We start from the raw sequence: 23,014 nt of genomic DNA, 5'->3' as shown, positions 1-23,014 counted from the left end.
CCACAATGCAGGAGAAATAAGTAGAGACGAAACAGCGGAAAAGATGGAAGCTAGAGGCAGTGTCAAAGGCAAGATGCCGGAGACGAATCTTTCATCTGGGCAAAGAAACCTCTCAGCCTGGAGAACTGCTCATAAGCTGCAGCGGATCATATCCTTGTCCCATCAGCTCAGAGGCAAGAAGGAACAGGCAGGCTGGTAAGTAAAGGTCCAGTTACAATCACTGTTTCTGAACAGGCAAGAAAAACCTAAAAGCAAACCCACCTGCTACAGCAACTGTGTGATTGGTGTAAAACACCTTAACAAAAAAATATTATAATAGCACTTAACAGTGTCCAGTCCTGCAAGAAGGACTTGAATTGCATGTGGACAAAAAAAGATGGTGTAAATTGGTTGTCCCAAGTGAGCATTCCTGCATGGACAGAGCAGGGGTGCCCAAGGGGAGTGTCCACCTCTGCCAGCTGATGCTCCTTCACACATTAGACATTGTCTCAATGGCCTGTTTAATTTTCTTTAACTTTTGACAAAGTAATCTGGCAAGTGTTCAGTGCCCTGTTGCATGTGTAAGTGCAAATCCATGTAGCGTAGGAGGGAGCAGGTGCAATTCAGATGATTTAACTCGTATCTTTTTAGCACCTATATAAATCAGCCTGCTATAAATCTAGTATCCTGGACTGTTATTATCAGTGACTAAGTCAGTAAAAGCTTTTACAAAAGACTTGGTTAACATGCTGTTACCACCTCACACCTGCAGTTCTTAAGATGTTCCACTATGCCATCCCCTGGCCTGATTTATTTAATCACCTGGGTTAAACATTCTCTTTAGCAGTCTTGTACTCTTTTTCCTAGAAAATAAAAAAATATTCATTTGGACTCCTCCCCCCTTGGTTCGGGATATTTCATGCCAATGAACTGAAGGAGCCAGAGAAGTCCTCTTTGTGCTTGGCTTTGTACAACCTGTGGTGTCCAAGTCAGAAAGACTTTGGTATTTCATTATCATTCTCAATCACAGGATTTCTGCTTCATTCTCACTTTGGCTCCGCCCATTTTTATTTTTATTCTGGATCATGTTATCTGTTCCAAGGCCAACAATATCCTTCCAATGACAGCTATTATTTATACACAGGTACATTTTTTCTTACTAAAGCTAAAGCTTTTCTTAGTATTGAGGTGAGCAACTTTGCAAACAAGACCTTTTTAAAGTACAATGGATGCCCTTTAGGATTAATGTTAGAGTGGTTTAGCAAGGATATAAAACATTTTGTTCAGGAACTGTAGATAATTCATCAACTTGAAAATGAGAACTAAGTTGTGTAAAAAGAGAAAAATATTTTTGCACTCTAAAGTTTCACAGGCTTACAAAGACTCGTTCTCCAGCATTTCAAACCATTAAGAATGTCTGTTGGAACATTCCCCTATACTTAAAAGATCATGCAGATTCCTCTGAGAATAATTATAGTCTGAAATTCCAGCTAATTTGGTTTCTTCCCCTCCCCTCCATCCCAGATAACGGTAGTTGTCAAATATTTTCACAGTTTGAATTTTTTCCCTGGACCACTACATTGTATTATGCCATCAGTGCAGACAAACCATTAGTTCTGCCAAATACTGTTGGGATTTTTCCCTTTCTCTGATGCATACTTGCAGTTACAGTAACAGTTGCTGAATGTACTGTCTTAACTTTTGTTATAAATCCAAAGTGGACCTTTTTGCTGTATGGAATATGGCCTCAGCACCCAAACTTTGATTTGAAGCTGTCTTGCAGCTTTGTAAAAGGCTAAATCACACACCTGAGCACCACTGTCCTTACTTCTCATGCTAAAGCCCACAGAGGCCTGAGTAAGACACACAGTTCTCTTTTTGCTGCCTCCTTTGCTCTACTACTAGGGATGTGGTGGGAATTGTCTCTGTTCTGCACTCTTCTTTGTCTGCTGGCTTTTCATTTAGCCTTAACAAAGAGGTCAAATATGTGACTTTTGAGTAGTCACATTTGAATTCTCTAAAAAGAAATTATTTAAAGTACTCTAGAAAATCCTATGCCCTGTGCATTTCCAGGAGGTTTAACAGAAACCATGTGGCTCAACTTTGGTCCCTGGTCAAATCCACCTATTTTGGTTTGTCAGACCATCAGACCCTACCAACCACATTTCTTATTGCCATGGTAAGCCTTCCCCCTTTCTTCATGGACTGGTCCAATCCTCAATAATTACTAGATGAGTATTTCAGACACATGGTCTCATTTCTGGCAGCCTCTCCTACACTAAATTATCTCTGGTGCCTGGAACAGCTGCTTTTTCCTCCAGCTTGGGCCTTTGAGATGTAAATAGTGTAATCTGACTTCAAGAGGCAAGGAAATATTAGCAGAATTTAATGTAAATATTGTATAAATCATCCCAAAATAGCATGGCCACGGGATGAGCCAAAGACACTAACTGAAAGTTAAACAGACTAAGTAAATATAGACTAAATATATTCCCCTCCTGGAATTGCCACTGGAATGGATCCAGACAGGAAATAGGTTAAAATGCAGTCTTGTGGCAGTGATATTAAAAAGCCATTGGCCTGTTTGGTGCCATTTATAATAAATTTTATGTACTCCATACATTTTAAATACATGCTGAGTTAAATATTATCAAATCTATAAAAAGATTATGGAAAAAAGGTCTGGTTTCATATGGGTGGACACTGTTTGGAACTCACTCTGTGGGTTTTGTGTAACAGAAGTGTTTGAAAGAAAACATGAAAGGAAAAATAGAAATCCTCACACTGCAGTTTTTGAAAACTATTACTTGCCCGTCCAGAGCAAGTCATCACACATCATGGCAATAGAATTTCCAGGACACAAGCCACAATGGGGACCAAGGAATTACGTGTACTAATTCCACCCCTTACACATGAAAATGGACAACAAATCAATTTGATTGTTTAGCGTGACTGTGCAGCTTCTGATGCAGTGCAGTGCAAGTATAAAAGGACCCTTTTCTTGAATGGATGCTTTTCTAGCAGGTCCTGAGCCCTGCTGTAGCAAACATGATTAATAATATATTTTTGCACAGGTACTGGAAGACAAAAAGCTGCCCTGACTCACCTAGAACAGTCTTGGAATACAGCTGCTTATCTTGATGCCTCAAAGACCAATTTTTTTTTTTTTTTTTTAAAAAGGTCCAAAATTTTGTCCAAATTACAATCAGGATGGGATTTCCATGCCTTCCATTCTCATGCTGTACTCAAAAAACATAGGAAGTGTCCACAATCCCTCCACCCCCAGATGCCCAGCACGGCTCAGCTGCTCAGCAGAACTCAAACCAGAAGATACAGATAACGTCCAACACAGCCAAAGGGAACCAAAATAGGTCTGGACTAATACAACCCTCAGGTTCTCTAGCTGGGTCTGTGCTTATACTATTTATATGCTAACATTTTCATCAGCAAGGCTGGAGAGAGTCCGAAAAGGTAAGTGACTCCTGTTGTGCAATCCCCTTTCCCAAAAACTTCTGAAGCAGCTCTGGCAAACTAACATCTTTCTTTGCAGAAATATCCCCAGCCTACAGGACAGGAGAGGAAAATGATTGTGAAATGCAGAATGCAGCCTCCATTTCTCCTTATGCCACTTCTTCAGTCCATGGCAGGGGTGACCAACCAGCCCCAGCACATCTCTGGACTCCATACACAGAAGTTATGAGGTAAGGGGCTCCTCTGACCCCAGTATGACACACAAATTCAACACTCATTAGCTGAGAGACTTTAACATATCACCTTAATGTTCACTGAAGGCTGTTCAGTCCCACATATGAAGCAGCAGGGAGGAAAATGACAGAGGAAAAGTAACAGAGAACAAGAAACAAACACAGCAAGTCCCACCTCAGTTTCTCTTTATCTCCCCAAATCACAGGCTTTGTTGGCTTTGCACAAATCCATCTTTCTCTAGGGACTGAACCTTTGATAAAATTCTGGTGAAGCACCTGCCCCCAGTCCCCAGCTCAGACAGCATTTAGCAGTGGTAAAATACACTGCCGGCTTAATTTTCTCCAGTCTAAATTCAGCAAAGCCAGAGAAGGCCTTTCCTGTGGTAAGGATTACAAATTGACATCACAGACAGGTTCCTCCCTGACTGAGCACATCGTTCTTTGACAACCCATGAAACACTAACTCCTCTTCACTTCAACATGCAAACCAGATCACTCTTGTCCTACCCTCCCAAGTCTACCTAGCAAACAACTGCCCAGAGGACACTGCTGTCACCAAGATAAAGAGCAGTAGTGCTTTGCTGCGAGCCATCAGCTAGCTAGTCATGGTAAAGGAGCTTTCTAACTCACCAGCTGCCTGTGTCAGCTTCCACTGCTTGACCATCCTTCAGTAGCAACACCTCAGCTCCAGAGAAAAAATGAGAAGGAAGCATCCTGGGAAGTTTGTGTGTTACTGTCAGCTGCTCTTAAAAGCACTGGGCCCACAGCTGTAATGATTTAAGCTCTAATTCCTGCAAAACAACTTAGAGGCACCTCCCTGGCTTTATGCTGCTTCTGGAGCCTGGTGTCCAGGTATGTTGTGATCCTGCTCCATCTCCTGGTGTTGCTCAGAAGGCAGCTGAGGAGTGGGGGGGACATCTGTGAACCCAGAGCTTGGGAGCCTCCAAGTTTCAGTGTTCTGCTTAGATACTGAGGTGATCTTCAGTGACCCACTGAGCCCTGTGCTGCTTTGTTGTCTCTGAAGGGCTGGTCCAGGGTACCCCTCAGCACGGAGGAGCCAGACCACAGCAGCTCTACAAAACACTCAGATGCACACTGCCCAGCGTTGGAGTGTTCCCATTTGAAGTTGCTTAAGTGGCGCCAGAGGATACTTCAAGCGTAGTCACCTAAATCCACTGAGGTGTCTGGAACTGTCTCCTGTGAATAACCATGCTGCTTGGTGACACACAAGGCACTGTAAAGTTAAATGTGTTTGTAATCGTGGACCAATCATGTCAGTCAAGACAGAGGCAGTAAGAACACCAGACGGGTTCTGTCTGGTGCTCAGTTAAGTGGTTAGAAGTGCATGGCAGCTGCAGAGCCCGAATTCCAGCCGTGGCGCTCGATGCAGGCATACTTCTCTTTGGTAACTATCCTATGTATTCATTTCTGAGTGTCCTGGTTTGGTTTGGCGGAATTTTTGATACTGGGGAAGGGCCCCAGAGGTGGCTCCGCTAAGAAGCTGCGAAGCTTCCCCTGCCCCAAACCAGCCAAGGAGCCATTAGAGGGACAATAGATGCGCCTCTGCCATTAACATAGGAAAGAACTTACACAAAACCTGAGCAGAACGAGCACTGAAGAGAAAGAGCAGCTGAGCTGGAGAGCTGAAAGGCAGTACTGCTGTGAAGATCCCGGTAGTTTACGAGGACGAAGGGGCCCGAGCAGAAGATTCTCTGCGACCTACGCCCAGATGGCGGCTGCCGCCCGGCACCCGCGGAGGAGCGTGGCGGGACGTTCCCCGAAGGCGCCAGAAGAGGTGAGCTTGGCCTGTGGGCTCGGATTATGCAGCTGTGGGAGACCCCGGCGCCAGGGGAGGTTGGTGGGGGGCTTCCCCCCACGGGAGGGACGCCGTGGGGAAGCAGGACAGGACTGTGAGGAACCCTTCTCCCTGAGGGAGCGGCGGGAAAGGGCTCCGAACCGCACCCGCTGCCCCGGGAACGAAGAGGTTTGGGCGGGAAGAAAGGAGGGGGGGGGGGGGGGTAACTCTGTAAAGATCGCTCTTTGTGTTGTCTGCGTCCTGTGTGCGCTGGATTAGTGCTAAATTAATATTTTTTTCCCCAAGTTGAGCCTGTTTTGCCCGTCACCTCAACCGGTGAAGAGCCCTCCTTGCCCTTTGTCTCGACCCACGAGCTTCTGGTTGGTCTTTGTGCTCCTCACCCCGCGGTGTGTGAGGGGAGCGGAGCGAGCGGCCCCGGGGCTGGTTCTTGTGTTGGGCCCAAAGCACCACAGGGAGTATCTGCTACTTCTGAGGCAGTTCTGGGATCTCCCCTTTTGTACTTGCCGCGGGGTCTCGTACCAAGATCCTTCTGGGCAAATGCTGCAGCAGAAGTTAAAATTGCCTGTTGCCTGAAAGAAGGTCAGTAAATCCAGGAGGTGGTGGAAGGTCTTGGAGAACTTAAGTTCTAAAGACATTGTGAGCTTAACAGGAATGATCCCAGTGCAAGCTCTCTGAAATACAGAAGTATTTTATTTGGTAAATGTGGTTCACAGCTCCTTCTGGCGTGCATCAGACCTTTTTCTACCGTTAGGTGTTGGATTGATTTATTTTACTCTGCCTAAGCAAACTCAAGATGGTTCCTAAATATTTATCCCATTTTTTTCAGGTATTTTGTATTAAATTTCTTTACTATTAGACATTTCTTTTTAAAAATGAATTCTATTAAGTGCCTCCCAAATTAAATTCAGCAGAATTATATGCTTTGAGACACAGTAAAATTGAATACTATGATCATGTCATGAAAGTCTCATTTCTGTTTTATCTGGGCTTGCTGTATTCAGTGAATAACATTAGAATTTAGCCTTATGCCACGCAACCACAGGCTACTTTTTATGTAAAAATCTGCCTCATTTAGGCAAAACACTGTATTTCAAGATTAGAATTTATTAATTTGGAGAGTGTTTCTACAGGATGGAGATCGAGAACTTGATTTCAGAGCACTGAAATTGGAACATTTTGCCATTAACTTCAGTGGTCAGAGCAAGTCAGTAATGACAGTTACTCTTCAACAGATTTTCCACAACAGTTTTTGGTACCAGACAGTGCTTTATACCAAGTGTCTAGAATGACCAAAGGCAGAACTTACAGATATCTATATGTAGATATCTCCTAAAACTAAGATCAAGTAGACTTAGGAACCAAAAACAATGAGAGAAGGAAATACAGGACATAATAAACTTCTGTTTTTTTTTAAAAAAAGGCTACAATCCACCCCAGATTCAAACATAGCCACAAAACCAAAATGAAAAATGTTTCTTCTCTGTTCTGTGTTAAGCTGTCCAAGAGGTCTTTAATCAAAGACCCATGCCTAATCCAGATGTGTACCTCACTGCTGGAACACCATCTAAAACCCAGCAGCAGTTCTCTCCAGAGATCACCTCTGACACAGGGAAAGGTGTAATTCATCACAACTCAGCTTGACTTTATCTGCAAAGCAGCCAAAAGTGTGTGCTGGGTGGGATTTTTCACCATGAACACTCTGGTTGAGCCAAGAAATGTTTCCAAGGGCTGATGCTGGACCCCGGCAGGGACCTGCACTGTTCAGACTCAGTCGCTGTTCCCACCTCTGCTGCTGACATTACAGAAACTGGGACAACTTTCCCATATGTGTCCCAGCCAAACTATTACCTGTAAGCCCCTTCTGGCCGGCTTATATAGAAACTAATACTTATGCATCTGTTCATTGAAACAAATTAAGTGAATCAGTGGAAGTTCCTCAGAACTGCCCCAAACCATTGAGTACAAGCCCCTGTTAGCTCCTGCTTTCAGATGTATGAGTGCTGGGAATGGAATTTGAAGAGAGTAATGATGTCGTCCACAAACTTTTGGAGCACTCAGTGTTCTCAGCAATGTAAATAACACCATGAAACACCACATGGGATATGTAAGCTGCTTTAATAATAATAAAATTATTAAGTGGCAAGAAGCCACTCTGCTTTGTAAACCGATTTTACTCAATCACAGTCGCCCTATTTTTTTTTTCCTCAATTAGCATGAATACATTCTGTAATTCATATGTGAAAGATTTATGGAGAGATACGTTCTGGACCACTCTCACTGATTTTACTGGTCAGAAAAACATTAAACATGCGGAAACAGCACCTTATTAAAACTATAAACCTTTTTTCATTACATCTCCTTTGCTGCTAAGCTAAATTGTCACTGAATAAACCCAAGTCTAGAGGTTTTTGCTCCTCATCCTGTGTTCTGAGATGTAGCGGGGCCTGCAGAAATGTCTGATAAAACCTCACATATAATAAGTAATTCAGAAGGCTTTGTAAGCAATAGCTGCAGTTGCTTCTTCAGACTAGAGAGAGCTTCTTACGCATTAATGCACTTGGTTAGGTTTTGTGAGGAGCTCAGAGGAGGATGTGCCCTCTTCCTGATACAGTTAGTTGAGCCTGGACTCTGCACCACTGATACTGTTCAGCAACTGTGTGCACCAATAATTTAAAAAACAAAAACAAAACAAAAACCCAAACAAACAAGAAATTAGGCTGGTTTTATCAGAAACAAGTAATAAATCTTACCATGATAGTAAAAAATAAAATAAAATGGCAGTTTCTGACATGTGACATTTTCATTGCTTGAGAATGAATCAGTGCAAAGTGAGGTAACCCAGGTACCCCAGCACCCAGGGCTGGGGCGCGTTAAACCAGGCGCCGCCTTTTGGAATCTCTCTCCATATCTTCAGTGGGAGAGTCTCCATTGCACCCTAGAGGGGACACCATGTTTAGCAAAGGGTCTTCAGATGCCCCCCCAAACAGGGACAGCAACAAAGCCACACCATAGCCAGTAGCTCGTTCACCCTAAGGGAAAAAAAAAGAGAACAATTCACACTTCAGATTGTATTATCTGAGTCGAGTTTTTATCTACCTACTTGTGCAAAATGAGCAATGATTGCTTATGGCCAAAGCAAATACCTGGGGTCCATGGCAGACCTGCTCAGCTTGTGCTTCTCTATCCTCACCACTATTGGAATCTGTCCTCATGAGGTTGGACCAACACATGAGTTGATTCACATGAGAACAGAGTTCACTGACTTGAGGGTGAATTCATACCAGCACTGTTCAGGGCAGGGAACGTTCCATCCAGCATGAGCAAGGATTTGGAGTATGAGCTGAGTCAGTTTGGTTTAAAAAAAAGGAGGTGGGAGGAGAAAATTGATTTGTTTTTTAGGAAAAAATATATACAAATTGCATCAAAGGGAGGAGGGGAAACCCCCAAGAGGAAACACATGTTTTCTCTTCTGCAGCTCAGCAGATAGAATGATCAACTCTGGTCAATCATCTTAGAACAACATGGGTGAAAATGGAAGGCTAGGATTATTGCCATGAGCAGAAAGCAGGCAAGTTGGCAAAGTTTACAGTGATAAAGACGTTGCTGATTAAAGTGACTCTTAGGATATTTTCTAACCAAAAAGAAAAATACAAACACATGAAGCAAACAAAACAAAGACATTCCCAACACAGGTGATGTCAGTGCTTTTCACAAGAACTCTTCTCCACCTAATTCTCTCACTTTGAGTTTGATGGCACAGAATTCAGAGTATCTGCAGGCACAAGCAGTTTTCTTTACATAGCTTGTTTGACCAGGAAAACATTAGAAGTCATAGGAACATACTCACTGCATGGACAGGAGCAGCAATGTCTATATGGACCCAGACTCCAGGCCAGTCAAAGCCAATGTGAGAAGCAATGAAGAGCCCTGCACAGGAGCTTGGAGTATTGTCTCGGTCCTGTAGAAATCATAAAAATACAGTTGATCTTGCTGGCAAATAAAATGTCAGCTTTTTATTCTTGCCTACAGAAATGACAGTTGTACAAATCTAGTTCAGAGCTTAAAGAATGGCCCTAAAACAAAGTCCTGCAAAGCAGCTGTACTGTAAATCCTTTGACTTAATCCCTGGTAGCAGTCTGACCCTGCTCAATTCCTGTTCTGTCTAAGCTCCTTCTTGCAGTGTTTTTGGAACTCAGTGCACACTGTAACTCAAACACAGCAAAGGCAGCTGCAGCGATCCCTGAGGCCTCTGTCCTCACTTTCCTGGTTTCTGCATTCCCAGTTACTGTCTACGTTGGTTTTATGTGCACTCATCTTAGGGCCATGCTCACAGGGCAAGCAGCCCAAAGATACCTTTGCAGCAGGCTACCCCGTTTAAAAATGACACTAAATACAAGTGTAGTGAAATACAGCTGCAAAACCCCAAGTAAAAAAACCTTAAGACCATAATTCCATGGCCTGTTTCTACAAGGTTACAGCCATTGTAGAGAGCTTTCAGCCAGCTATCAACAGGCCAGCACATTTTCTAGAAAACACACATTTTTATAGAATACATTACATTTACAGAAAAAAAAAAAAAATCTTACTGCTACAGAGTTCTTCATATCAGCTACAGCAGAGGTAAATTCACTGAAGTGAAGCTCAGGGCAATACACAAGAGGATGGACCAAGTCTCCACAGTTCCTGCCAGCTTTAACACAAGCCTTTTCCCACTCTTCGTTATTGGTAAGGACAGCAGCATGATACTTTCCTGTAGCAATTCCCTAGTGAGACAGAAGACAAAACCAGGAAAGAGACATCTTAACTGTGATGGGTAGGATAATTCTGTACTACTCCCTCTCAGCATAACAGCTGCTTTCCATTTAACAAAGCCACCATGACAAAAAAATGCCTCAAAACTGCTCCACGAGAAGGTAGGGTTACAAGTTAGACAAAGAGATTGTAGCTACTTCTGAATCTTTTTAAAACTTCTGAAAATCCATTCTGCAGGGAAATAGTATGCATTTGTCTGGCCTGTTCAAACCACTGTCCCACAAAAATGTTTCTTTATAGTTACTGAGCAAACAAATGATAGCACTTTACAATTATTTATCCTTAGAAATGAAATGAAATCAGCAATGAATTATATATAAAATATCTAACACACACACAGAGGATACCCCAGCAATGTCTGTAAACCACACAAACAGTTGGGATGTAACATCCTCATTCATCAGAAAAGTTTCTTCCTTCCAAATACACCAAACCCAGAAGCCACCATCACATCAGCTTTCCAGCAGGACAGTGATGGGAAGCTAATATGAAAACCAATTAATTTTCTAGAAAATGAAACCACAAGAATCATTGCTTGTCAATGCAGCCTTGTATGAAACAGGAACTAATTTCCAAAAACAACAGCATCAAATATGTGCCCTTGTGTAATTTTTGTATGACTTACAATATAAGCCATTTTATGGACAAGAAAATTTCTAATCACTATTCAAATCAGTTTTGCTAATTATAAAGGTACTGAACTGCAAACATCGAATACTCCATCACTTACATCAGCTGCCAATATCATCATCAGAATTCCATTTTCTCTTTAAGACTGCAAAAGCAGAACAGGTGGATAAAGAACAAAAAATCCCTGCTTGAGTATTGCAGTTATAAATGAAACACATTCCCAGCATGCCATGTGTACAGAGGGTTACAGTTTACTGGGGCTGCTCTTGATAACTCTTGCATAAGTTTTGGAAGTCACCATCAGTCACAATAGTTCACAATATCTACCTTCCACCAAAGACCAGCAGGACAGAGGCAATGAAGTGCATGATGTGCAGACAGCAAAAGGACACACACTCCCTGTCTGCCAGCAGTTCTGTATCAGTACCTGAGCTCCAGTAAGAGTGGCCATATCAAGAATGATATCAGCTCCAAGATCTTTGCATGCATAAGCTACTCCATCAGCCAGTATCAGTCTACCTTCTGCATCAGTGTTATTGATTTCCACAGTTCTAGGAAGAAGAGAGGGCATTTAATCCAACAGTGCTTCAGGCTGGAAGGTAAGACTCCTGAAAAAGCAGACTACAACACTGTGCTGTCTTATTTGACTCTGCAAGTCTGTATGGCTGTTTATTCCCCAGCTGCAAGCATCGATAGCACACATGGGAAAGAGGTGTAACAGTACTGTCCTCATGGCTGCGACTACCTGTTGGGCCTGTATGATGCCCAGCATGTGGACCTGGGATTTACAAATGACTGCCATCCCAAGAGGTATCATGCTCTGCTTAAGAAAAGATTGTCACAGAATGGTCACCTGTCTCTGCAACTGAGACAATATAGACTACAGATGGACACAGAAAACTGGTTGTACTGGAAAAAATGGGTAAACCTGAGTGCTTTAAGGAAACTTCAGCTTATGATATACAATATATATATTGACATGTATTTACATACCCAACAGGAAACTCTAAGTGCACTTCAAACTCACTACTAGGGCTGTCTGAAATACTATTACCAATATTGAGGGAAGTTGATAAGGGATGGGTTCACAACCTGCATGGTACACAGATAAATAGAACCAAAGATGATGTTTCTTCTCAATGTTTCTGTGAAAAGGATATATACAATCTTACTTTCCAGAGTAAAGAACATGAATGTCATCAGGTCTTGTTGCACGTGGTCCAACTGCATTCTCAGCCAAACAAAAAACAGCATGAAGATTGTCTTTAAAACCCTGTAACAAACATAGGAGAGAAATGGCTTTTGATTCACATCAAGCTAATTTATTTGGACTGAAATCAATGAGGGATTATGATTTCTTGACAGCAATGCCACTAATGACATGGGAAATCTGTAAAGAATGTCTTGTGTCCTGAAACTGAGGCCAAAAGCTGTAAGAAAGCAGGCAAGAAGGTAACATCTAATACTGGTTTAAAAGTTCCCACTGGAGAGTGAATAAAAGCCTACATGCATGTGACAGAAATGGGGAAGGTATCTATAAAGCCCTTGTCAATTATGCAGTGGTCAGTACAATCTTCTCTCAGTGGCAAAGCATCTGAATTAAAACATCTTTATATGCAGCGTGGAGGTGGTTGTGTCTAGTCAACCTGACTACCTGGGAAGAGCATGTTCAGCTCCTTACAGTCCTCTCCAGTAAGATCTCCACATGCACAACTCCAGAGCCCACTGAGCTCACCAGGAAACTGCCAGGCTCACCAAAAATGAACCTTAAGTCACTAAACCACAGTACCCCTGTATGAAAATCAGCAGAATACATCTCCAAAGATGTGACACTTCACTCATCTGATTTTAATGCAACTCTGACATACACTCACAACAGAAATCACAAACAATGTCTGGACTGTGTAATGTCTTCACCTTCCACAGCCACAAAGAAAAGACCCAAGCAATGGATGCTTTCAACAGGACAATTACAAAGGCTTATGAGAGCACATTATACAGCCAGTCAGAATACTTGGGATTATTTTTCAAACCCTGTATTTTCCACCGCATTTATTGAGTCTCCAATAACAACAAAGATACAACTGTGGCCATTTGAGAAACTGAGCTCCTTCCCATCCTTTCTGCCACACTAGGGAAGAACCTACAGTGAGAGGGGAAAACAATGGAAATAGTATATGCAGCCATTTGTGAACTGTATACTTTCCCTAAAAAAACAGTAACAATGCCAAGTGAACAGATTCCATCTCTGAGAATTCTGTTGGAAAGTAACTTTGATAGTGGCAATCCTGGAACCAGGTGGTACAACATGTCCCAGTAGATCCCAGCTGCCAAAGACACAGTTTGCTTTCCTTCAGCATCTGCCCTGCACCACAGATCAGATACACACTACCAGGGTCTATCCTCTCTCTTTCCATCTAAAACAAAAAGTATCCCTGGCTAAAATGGATTTGGGTTGTGGGGTTTTTTTGGGGCGTGGGTGTTATTTTTTTTTTTTTTTAATATAGATCATATCTGCTGGGAGGCCCACAGCATTTCAACTTTTTTTTCCTCCCCTTTAGCCTCCTCTCTTCTGGCATATTCAGTTCTGGTTTACTTTGGTCTAAAATCAAGTGTTTATACTGCTATGGATGCTATTATAAAAGTATTATGATATTGTTTATTTATACAATGGCTGTATTGTGTGTGGGGATACTAGGAACAGAAACAGCAGCATTTAACAAATGAAATTATAGCTCCTCCTCAGCTGGAACAGCTAGCCTTAATAGCTGAAGAAATCTGGACTTGCTGAATCAGCTCATGTTCTGAAGTCTAAAGGGCAAATGCATCAATCAAAACCTTTCAAAATATCAGGCAGCATCTAGAAGCCATAAAGTAAAAGTAACTTTGCAGTTTCTAGTCCAGCCAGTGGGCACACTTAACTGTTAATGAGACATCCTTCCATCTGTGCAGCAAAATGCCCACTCTATTCACAATCTCTCTGAACTGCACCAAATCTTCCTCCTCCAAGTGGGAGATGTGGTTAATCTACTCTCAAAAAGTAAAAACTCACTTCCAGTACCAGTAACCTTTTCCTGAAACTCATTTGGTCTGTAGACCTTCAAAAGCAGGATTCACCATGTTAACATGCACGATCAAGAAGGATTTTTTAAACTTCAGTGAAATGTTGTTGGAAAGCTCACAATGGATGAAATGCATCTTTCTAGGAAAAATCACTTGCTTACTTTTGTTATCCAAAGCCTTTTAAAATCACATTGTAAAACTGTTGAACAGCACGTAGGGAGATATTTTCTGAAGATGGATAATAACCTCTGCCTCTCTTCCCACTGAGCTTTCTTTCCAACATGTATTTCCAACTGCAGTCTCTGTGACAGAGCATAGCTAATTTAAACCTCTGCCAACTTTACACTGTTCTTAAGACCACTTTAAAAAAAAATGGTATTGAAACAGTAACAACGACAAATTCTTTCCACTGCCTTTCTGAATATGTTTTCTGCAGGGATTTCATCAACAGGTCTTCACACGTAGGGTTGTAAAATTAAGCAGTGAGATAATTCTTTTGTTTTTCCACATAAAGGCACAGATTTCTGAGGTATGACAGCTTTTTCAGGCTGGTTGTTCAAACATATCACTGCCAGTTTATTCATTCTTATAACTAATTGGTTATGAAGTGACAGATCACTTACATTCACACCTACTGTGATTGTGATAATTTCACTCAAAGCTACTTTGGAAACAAGGACTGAAGCAGCAAAAAGAGGTTCCACATCCATGGCTTTCCCAGACTCTCCCAAAGGACTGTGAAAGTTCTAGCTCTTGTCCCTTGCAAACATGGGATCTAACTTTCTGAAGGACTCAGTAACGGAAAGCTAACTGCTGTGCCTAAGATGCAGCTCACAGATCTGTTTTCAATTTTAAGTCTCTGCAGATAACTGTGAAGTTTACAATCTTTCCACATCAAACATGCTGCTAGGGCCAAGGCACAGAACGGGGATTTGGCACTGATCATCCCCTGGACAAAGCTTCCATCAGATCCATGCATTAATCTGCAGCAGTAAATGTTCTTTGAACTTTGGATACTCCTTGGAGGCAAGAGCTGCTCTGTCAGCAAGACTCGGTCACAGGATTTGCGGAGAGGGCAGAGTTTTATTGGCAGTGGCTGCTCCGTCTCCCCAGTTCGTGTTGTTAAAGCACAATATGCATTTTTAAAAAATTCTTCGTATTTCAATACCTGACTTCTCATCTCCTCCTACTACTTTCTGACCACAGAAGCAACAAGCAGCTCCTGATGAGATGAGAGCTGCCAATTCCCCAGTAGGTTAGTATTAAACTGGGACTGGATTTGGAATATGGACATACTTCATATCCCAAACTCATCCTCTTCTTCACTAAGGGGACTACAGCTGTCCCAAATCCCACAGCTTAAACAAAATCAGCACTGGATAACTCAAGTACAAATCTGATTCAAAGAACTAGAAAACATTCAGTCCAAAGAACAAACTCTGAAATTCAGGAAACACTCTCAAAAAAAATTAGCACTCAAGGAATTTCTCACAATTCTCGAGATCCCAATAAAGACTGGAAATATTTTCCTGAAATAGCAGAAAGAGCAGAGTTGCACAAGATCACTAAGAGTGGGTCAGAACTTCAGGCTTAGACTGGCCCCTATATCTGGGAATATATCCAAAAGCCAGATTGCTGCTTGGCAATGCTGGGATACATGATATCAATTAACACATTTTACTTACTTGCTTTACAGTGGCTTTGAAGGCACCCAAAATAGCAGCTGCTCCACCACAGTCTCGCTTCATTCCAGGCATAGTAGTCTGTGGAAGTAGAACCATAGGAATCTTATTTTTGTTTCTTTAAAAGAGAATTTCACAGCAATGCCTGCTGAAACTAGTAATCCTGGTACTTCCGTAACTCTGGTCTTGACAGTGCTCAGCCATGACAGAAACACAGAACACATGCATTTGCTTTCTGGTGGATCTTGCCTTATCATGGGAAAATACTAAACCTCTGCTGCTAATTTGTAAGAAAGAAAAACAATTGTTTACAAGATTTGCACTGAGGCCAGTTAACATGGAGTTTGGATCTACCTCTAAAATCAGAAGTAAAATATCTTTGTTTCTAACTTTCTTCTAGCAGTCGGCAATACTTACAAGGCAAAAAAACAGGTAGCTATTTAACTGCTCTGAAAAGTGTTCCATGAATCCTATTTGGTCTTCTCCCTGATAGACTGTGTCTATATCGTGACAGTACATCAAGTGTGTACTCAGATACATATACTTTGGTTTTCTACAGCCATTAACTGAACTGTTTCCATCAGAAATGAACACCGTAAGCAAAGGCAGCAGCAGAACAAGTGTTTATGTACCTTTCCCTTAATGCTGAGTCCTCCAGTGTCATACACAATACCTTTGCCCACCCATGCAATGGTCTGTGTAGCACCATCTGGAGTGTGACTGAGAACTGCTAGGGCTGGGGGATGCAGAGCTGCCTTGCCAACTCCATAGATACCTGGAAAACAGAGAAGAAAGGCTGTAGGGGGCAATCTCTGACTATTTTCTCTAAAACATCTTGGAATACTATGGCCACCCAAACTGTTTCAAAAATGGGCAAGTAAAACATTACAATGGAGATGGCAAAACATTCCAATTAACTGCTAGGAAGAAAGCTGGATTTTCAGCAAGATGTACCTCCAAAGCCTTTCTCTTTCAGCTCCTCATCTCGAATAATGGTAGGAGTAATCCCAAGATCCTTGCCAACTTTTTTGATTTCCTTAATCATTAAAAGAAAAAGGACATTGTCAGTCAGTCATCAGAAGGACACACTTGTGTATTTCCACACACATGGGTACCTACATAAGGCTTTTGTGTGATTTTTGCATGCATACACATACAAACATTCACAATTTTGGGAATACTGCTGGTTTTCCAATGGCCTAATTCCACTGAGACATCCTTGACTTACTATGGCATGAAATACAAATCTGACCTTTAAGCTCTGCCAGTAAAAGAAATCTTCAGAGGTAAAGGCCAGCTGTTCTCTCTGTTGGATCATGATGCAATAAGACAGGAATATGTCTGTTATCAAGAGCTTAATGATAAAACTATTTTGGAAACATGTCAGCTTTTGTCCCATAATTTCAGAAACTCTTATCACCATCAGGCTTAAGCCAACACTAGCAATGGCTAAGAAGCTAGTGCCGTGATTGAATCAAGAACTTGCATCTTCTGACTCCCAGTGCCTTACCCAAGCTGTACACTCTGCCTCCTTCCCCCTCAGCAAAGTTCTATGAAACATTAAAGGCCAAAGAAATAGTCTCAGCATCCTTGGGTAGGTCATTTGATGTGCTTCCCACTGCTGACATACAGGTTTTGCTAAGAAGTAGCAATGCTAGTTGTTGATTACTGCAGTCTAGACTTACAATTAGTAACTCTTACCCATCAGATGTACTACCTACCTCCAGGAAGTTATCTGTGTTCATCTCATTGCATGGGGTGTCCACAATTCGAGCAGCCAGCCTGACTCCTTCTGTAGCACTTGCCAGGCACTATGAAGAGAGGACACCTGAGAACTGGCCTTGGTTGGCTGGTTTTCTGCATAGCTTTGAATTTAGCCCAATGCAGCCTACACCAGATGTGGTTCCTCTGAAGCACATTAATGCTTAACCACAACTCATCACAGACAGTTGTGTAGTATTAAAAAACGTCAACCAAGCTAACCTTTTTTCTTTTTTTTTGTATGTGTTAAGCTCATCTTTCCCTGTGCTCTGATTTCTAACCAACTGTATTCCTTCCCACAGCAAACTGATGTTGGGAAGTTAATAGCCTTCTCCACTACTGAAGTGAAAGCAAGAAGGCAACGTGAGGTGGAGGAAAGACAGACAAGAGGAAGCCAGTTTAGGAAGTGATTGAGTTTGTAGGCTACTTGGGTTGGAAACTTGCAGTGATTACATGATTTACAACATGGGAAACCATAAAGTTTATACACGTCAGGCAGAATGCCTGAGTGCAGGGAAGATTACCACCATAAGACATTCTATATGGCAGGCCCACGGGTAATGTGGAATACTTCGTATCTATGAAAAACATGCATGCGTGTTTTCTCATTCCTGTGGCAAAATGGACTGACCCTCCCTTGGGCTGAGTAAAAATTAATCTAAGCAAGAGTGGACTGAACCAAAATGGTCCACGGTGAGCATGCCAAGGCTGCTTCCTTGAAGAAAAAGTTTCCTGGCAAAAAGGCCAATGGGGGCACCAGACACTAAGCTTCAAATTTTAACTCCTGTGAACTAGCAACTTCAAACAAAAAGACTAGGTGGAAGGAAACTTTGTTCAAGCTTGCCAGTAGCCACAATACACTGAAGACCACACACAGAAGGGTGAGTCAAGATGGGTTACAAAGGAATCTGAAGTGTTGGACAGTTAGTTGTGCTGAGGTATCTGCAGTTTGGCTTGGGCAGACTGGCCTAAAGACTCAATACATTTCATATCCCAGCAGACTCATAAACCTTGGCTTGCTTTGGAGAAGTGCCCAATGCCCCACAATTACTTTTGATTACTTTACTTCCCCATAAGGAGTAAGGACCTCCTCAGGAGCCAAGTTAGGTTTGGACTGATTCACTGCTAAGGCCGTGCAGGTAAATGGAAGTGCTCTAGCCCAAAGGTCAAGTCCAAGGAAAACAATATAACTTATAGAAATAAGCTGTGCCTGAGTTTGGCTTCCAGAATATTTAGGAGAACCTGGATACTGGCAGCCTTTAATAAGTGCCTTGTAAAAACGTGGCAATCTCTGCTAGTCCCCACCATAAAATACCCTGGACAACGCAGTAGGTGCAAAATACAGCAACATTCTGAGGGAGAGGTTTAGCTTAAAAAAATTCTACCACATGCCTCTTCCATGCTCTGCATTAGCTGTCTGGTGCTGCCTGAATTTAAGGGGTGAAAACTTGGCTTGGAGGAAGCCAGTAATAGTTTTGGCACTGACATAAAGGGAAAGAACAGGAGATAGAAATCATTTCAGCTTTGTTTTTTAGTTATAAATAACCCAAGTGGTTTGCGATCTACCTATCTGAAGGAATGGGTTTTGACACCAGTTATGTTTTTTCTGATTTGGGACATGGAAAAACTGAGTGATGAACAGTTGTACTCGCAGCACATCTGTCTTTGTCCCTTTCCTGAAAACCAGTCTGGCATCATTTGCTGTGGCCATATCAGTTCATGGAATAAGGACAAAACATGGAGGAAAAGGTACTGAAAAAACAAAACCAAAAAAACCTCTTAAAGCAGCAATTCTGCAAATTTCAGATGCAACAACACTGTCTCCTTTGTCAAATCCATTGCCAACATTTTAAATGCATTTCTATAACCTCACTGACTGGTGAGCTAAGTGAGTGTCCACCTGTACTGAAGCACAGAACCAGGAGCACTGAATAGGTAGTGGCCTAACAGCTTAAGTGCAAACCTTGCAGTAGCTTTTAAGTTAGGATCTTGAAGAAGAATGCCCCACTATGCTAGAAGTTCCCCGATGTGGAGTTTCCACTCTGCAATAGTGAAGTGCAAAGGAAACAGCTTTTGGTTATCTTCTATTGAAAGACAACTTATACATATTTAACTGTTATGTACAGCTCATCTCCAAGCTGTATTGTTCTGCAGAGTCTTGTTTCTGGCTACAGTTCTGCTAGAAAAACTCAGCTGAAGAGGTACATCAGACAGAAATAGCACAGGCCATATGTCATCCCAGAATAAGCAACTTTTAGTGACTTCACTGTGATATTCACCTGCAGAGCTACATACAGATTTAGCCCAGGTAAAAGAAAGTGAGAAGCCCATAGGCAGAAGGCCACATAACATTAGAGGCTAAAAATACACTGTTTGCATCTATGATAAACATGAGTAAAGAGACATTTTCTTTGTGCTCTTTGGTGTTTTCCAGCCCTAAAATCCAAATTCTGAGTAACATCCTCAGCCTTTGCTGCAGTACCATATTCAACATCTACTCACCGGTGTGATCAGTTTCAAGGGACTTTGACCCAGGATAATTTATTACTTTAAATAAAACACCTATTCCATAGGTATGAATGTCCTGGTTTGAGCCAGGAGGAAGCCAATTTTCCTGCATTTGTGCATGCAACAAATTAAAAGGAGGGGGAAAAAAACCCCAACACATTTCGGGGAATAATGGAAACAACTGACAACAGAAAACCCAAAAATCTTACTTTAAGTGTTGCCACTTCTATTGGTCCATTGTTCTGTCCAACCAGGAAGAACTCTACGGTGACAGTTTTCTTCTCGGTGCGCCTGGAGGCGCTAGATCGGTGTGTGAAGAGGGGGAAAGCCCTGGCCAGGGCACAGGCAGAAGCGAAGACCTCGGATCGCTCACAGACCATCTGCAACAGCAGCCAGGGGACAAGCGAGTCAGGCAACGTCAGGGATGAGTAAGGCTACACCTGAAAGGTTCTGTGATGTTACCTGTGATATAATGAGTGAGGAAAGGGGGAATAACTGGTGTCTGGATCCAGACGTACCCCAACGTCACGTTTTGTGTGGATGGGGCAGTAGAAACAGGACCAGTGTGAACTGGTTCAGTTAATTACCCGTATGGAAATTAATTACACTGCTGGACTTGACTTTGTGGGAATTAGTACATCCTTATAAGGGAGCTGGACTACTTTAATTATGCTAGAGCAATTAACACAGGTTAGCCTACAGATCAAGACCAAAAAAAAGCATGGGAACCATCAATATGTGTTCAAAACAAAATGAAACAAAGAGAGGAATTATGTGAAAATGTGGCTGATGTTAACACAAATGCTTTTTAACATGTAGAATGTTTTTTCTGAAGTTCATTACAGAAACTACCAATGGAAAGCAGTTTTAGCTAAACATTTTCCCAATTAACTAAAAGGGAAATAAATTAAGTAGAGTTACTACTCTTGCAAATAATTTTTCCAAGAGCATAATTACATTACTGACAGTGACTATATGAGTCTTCTCTAATAACCTGGAATATGAATTAATTTGGAGAAGCCATAGAAACAAATAACAAATTCATCAGGCTCAGACAGAAGATGACCAAAGCAGTCCAAGAGCTTGTCCTGTAAAGGACTCACACTGGAGCAATACAACATTTAAAACGCACTGAATAACACAGACAAGGCACCTTAAATGGCTTATGTAACACAGACAGGGCACCCTGCATGCAGCTACATCCACCTTCTGAAGCATCTCCTAATGTCATAAATCCTAGCTTGAAAAAAAGCCACAAGTCATTCCCTTGGCATGGTCCTTCCTAGCTGAAGACATTCCATACACACACCCGACCTGACTTCCCTCCCACTGCTTGGGCATGCATAAGCTGTTATAGTTCAGTCTTGTTTACGCCTCAGTGCAAAACCACTTGTAAATGTCAGTGTAATTATATCAGCAAAACTTGCCCACCTCCAGTCTCCTTGGATACAGCTAAAATCCTGAAAAAACCGAGAAAATACTTGACTAGACAATTCACCAGAAGCGTTTTCAAGCAGCCACTTACAACAATACATCTGTTGACACCTCCTGGAAGGCAGTTTCTAACCAGGCGGGTGATGAACTGGGCTGCAGAGGGGCTGTTGTGCCGGCTGACCCTGGAAGGCAAAGCGGCCACAGTGGCGTAATTCAGGTAGAGGGGGCAGCTGTCCGTGGGGTTTGGGTTCAGGGTGCTTAGAGCAGACTGCCAGATCTGGGGAGAAAAGAAGAATTTAAAGACAAAGAACTGTAGGAGACTTAGCTTTCCAGCTCATTCCCACTATAGTTAGGCATTCTTTTAACTGCAGGATTTTAGGCTTTGGAAACAAAGAAGCTGTGCATGCACCCCCAGTGCAACAACCTCTCGAGTGAAAAGCAACAGGAATAGGACAGACCTGTTTATTAACCAGAAAATACAAATGCTCTTTCTATTACAGCATCTCTTTGAAACCATACGAATGACAATTTAAGAACACACCATTTAGTCCTAAGGCTGCTTTAGAGATTTTTAAGTTGAGAGTGTTCTCCTAGTGATAAGCAGATTGATTTACTAATCCCGAGTTACTGTTTCACACAGCAATTTAATTAATTAAAAAAAAAAAAAAAAAAAGGCTAAACATTGTCCTAAGAGGCTCAGGAGCCCAGCAAAAATATCTGCCAAACATGCAGCGCCCTAGAAGCCGCGATGCCGAACATTTATCATTTTGCCACCAGCCATCTACACCACCTAAGTAAAAATAGCTCCGCATTTCCCCCGCAGCAGCTGCGCGCAGGGAGGGGGGGAAGCGCGGCCGCCCCGCTCCCCCCGAGCAGGGAGCCAGGCTCAGCCTCCCGCGGGCCATCTGGCACCGGAGAACGCCCGGCTCGGTCATCACGTTAAGCGCAGACCTCCCGGTGTCACCTCCGAGCAAAGCAAAGCCGGGGCGGGCACAGCGGGGTGGGAGCGAAGCCGCGGCAACAGGCTCCTGCTGGACCCCGCCGCCGTGCCGCTAAGGACCGCTCTGAGGGGGATAACGGGGCAGGCCCCGGGGCTGGGGGCCGGGCTGCCCCCCGCGGGCCCCGGGCTGCCCCCCGCGGGCCCCGTCCCCGCCCGGTCGCCCCGCGGCCGAGGCCCCGGCGCAGCAGCCGCAGGCCGGGCGGCCCCCGCCCCCCCCGCACCACGAGGCCGCTCGGGGCGGAAAGACGCGGCCTCGGGGGGACCCCGGAGGGCGGTGTCAGGGCAGGGAGCGCGCTCCCCCCGGTGCCGCCGTCTGAAGGGGAGGTGGAGAAAGGGGGGACGGGGACCCCGCGCTCCCTTTTCCGCGGCCCGGCCTCACCTCCTCGGTGACCCGCGGCTGCAGCTTGCCCCGCAGCTGGGCCCAGGGCAGGCGGTGGAGGTTGTGGAGCTGGCCCAGCACCAGCAGCGGGCGGCTCTGCGGGTCCGCCTCGCCGGCGCTGGCCTGGAACTCCAGCTGTACGTTCGCCATCTTCCTGCCCCGGCCCAGCCCGGCGGCTCCGCCCGGCGCCGGCTCCGCGGGGCGGGCACCTCGGCGGGGCGGCCCCCGGCGGCCGCGCGGGGCAGC

The 23,014-nt window shown here is 43.4% G+C and overlaps 1 protein-coding gene across 1 annotated transcript; it reads right to left on the bottom strand.

Moving 5' to 3' along the window:
- Window positions 1-7,595: 7,595 nt before the first annotated feature.
- On the bottom strand, window positions 7,596-22,961 carry NPEPL1 (aminopeptidase like 1). The gene is made up of 12 exons (XM_051633091.1): window positions 22,769-22,961; window positions 21,481-21,666; window positions 20,165-20,335; window positions 17,408-17,497; window positions 16,641-16,722; window positions 16,319-16,461; window positions 15,690-15,767; window positions 12,114-12,214; window positions 11,369-11,492; window positions 10,086-10,262; window positions 9,347-9,457; window positions 7,596-8,528 (listed from the first exon to the last, which is right to left on the bottom strand). The coding sequence occupies exons 1-12, from the start codon at window positions 22,916-22,918 to the stop codon at window positions 8,370-8,372; spliced, it is 1,572 nt and encodes a 523-aa protein (XP_051489051.1). The 5' UTR covers window positions 22,919-22,961; the 3' UTR covers window positions 7,596-8,369.
- Between the last annotated feature and the right edge of the window lie 53 nt (window positions 22,962-23,014).

The sequence above is a fragment of the Apus apus genome, chromosome 15 (assembly GCF_020740795.1).
Source record: "Apus apus isolate bApuApu2 chromosome 15, bApuApu2.pri.cur, whole genome shotgun sequence".
In the NCBI taxonomy this organism is placed as follows: domain Eukaryota; kingdom Metazoa; phylum Chordata; class Aves; order Apodiformes; family Apodidae; genus Apus; species Apus apus.
The sequence above is the reverse complement of the archived record's forward strand: the minus strand, read 5'-3'. Positions and strand labels throughout refer to the sequence as shown.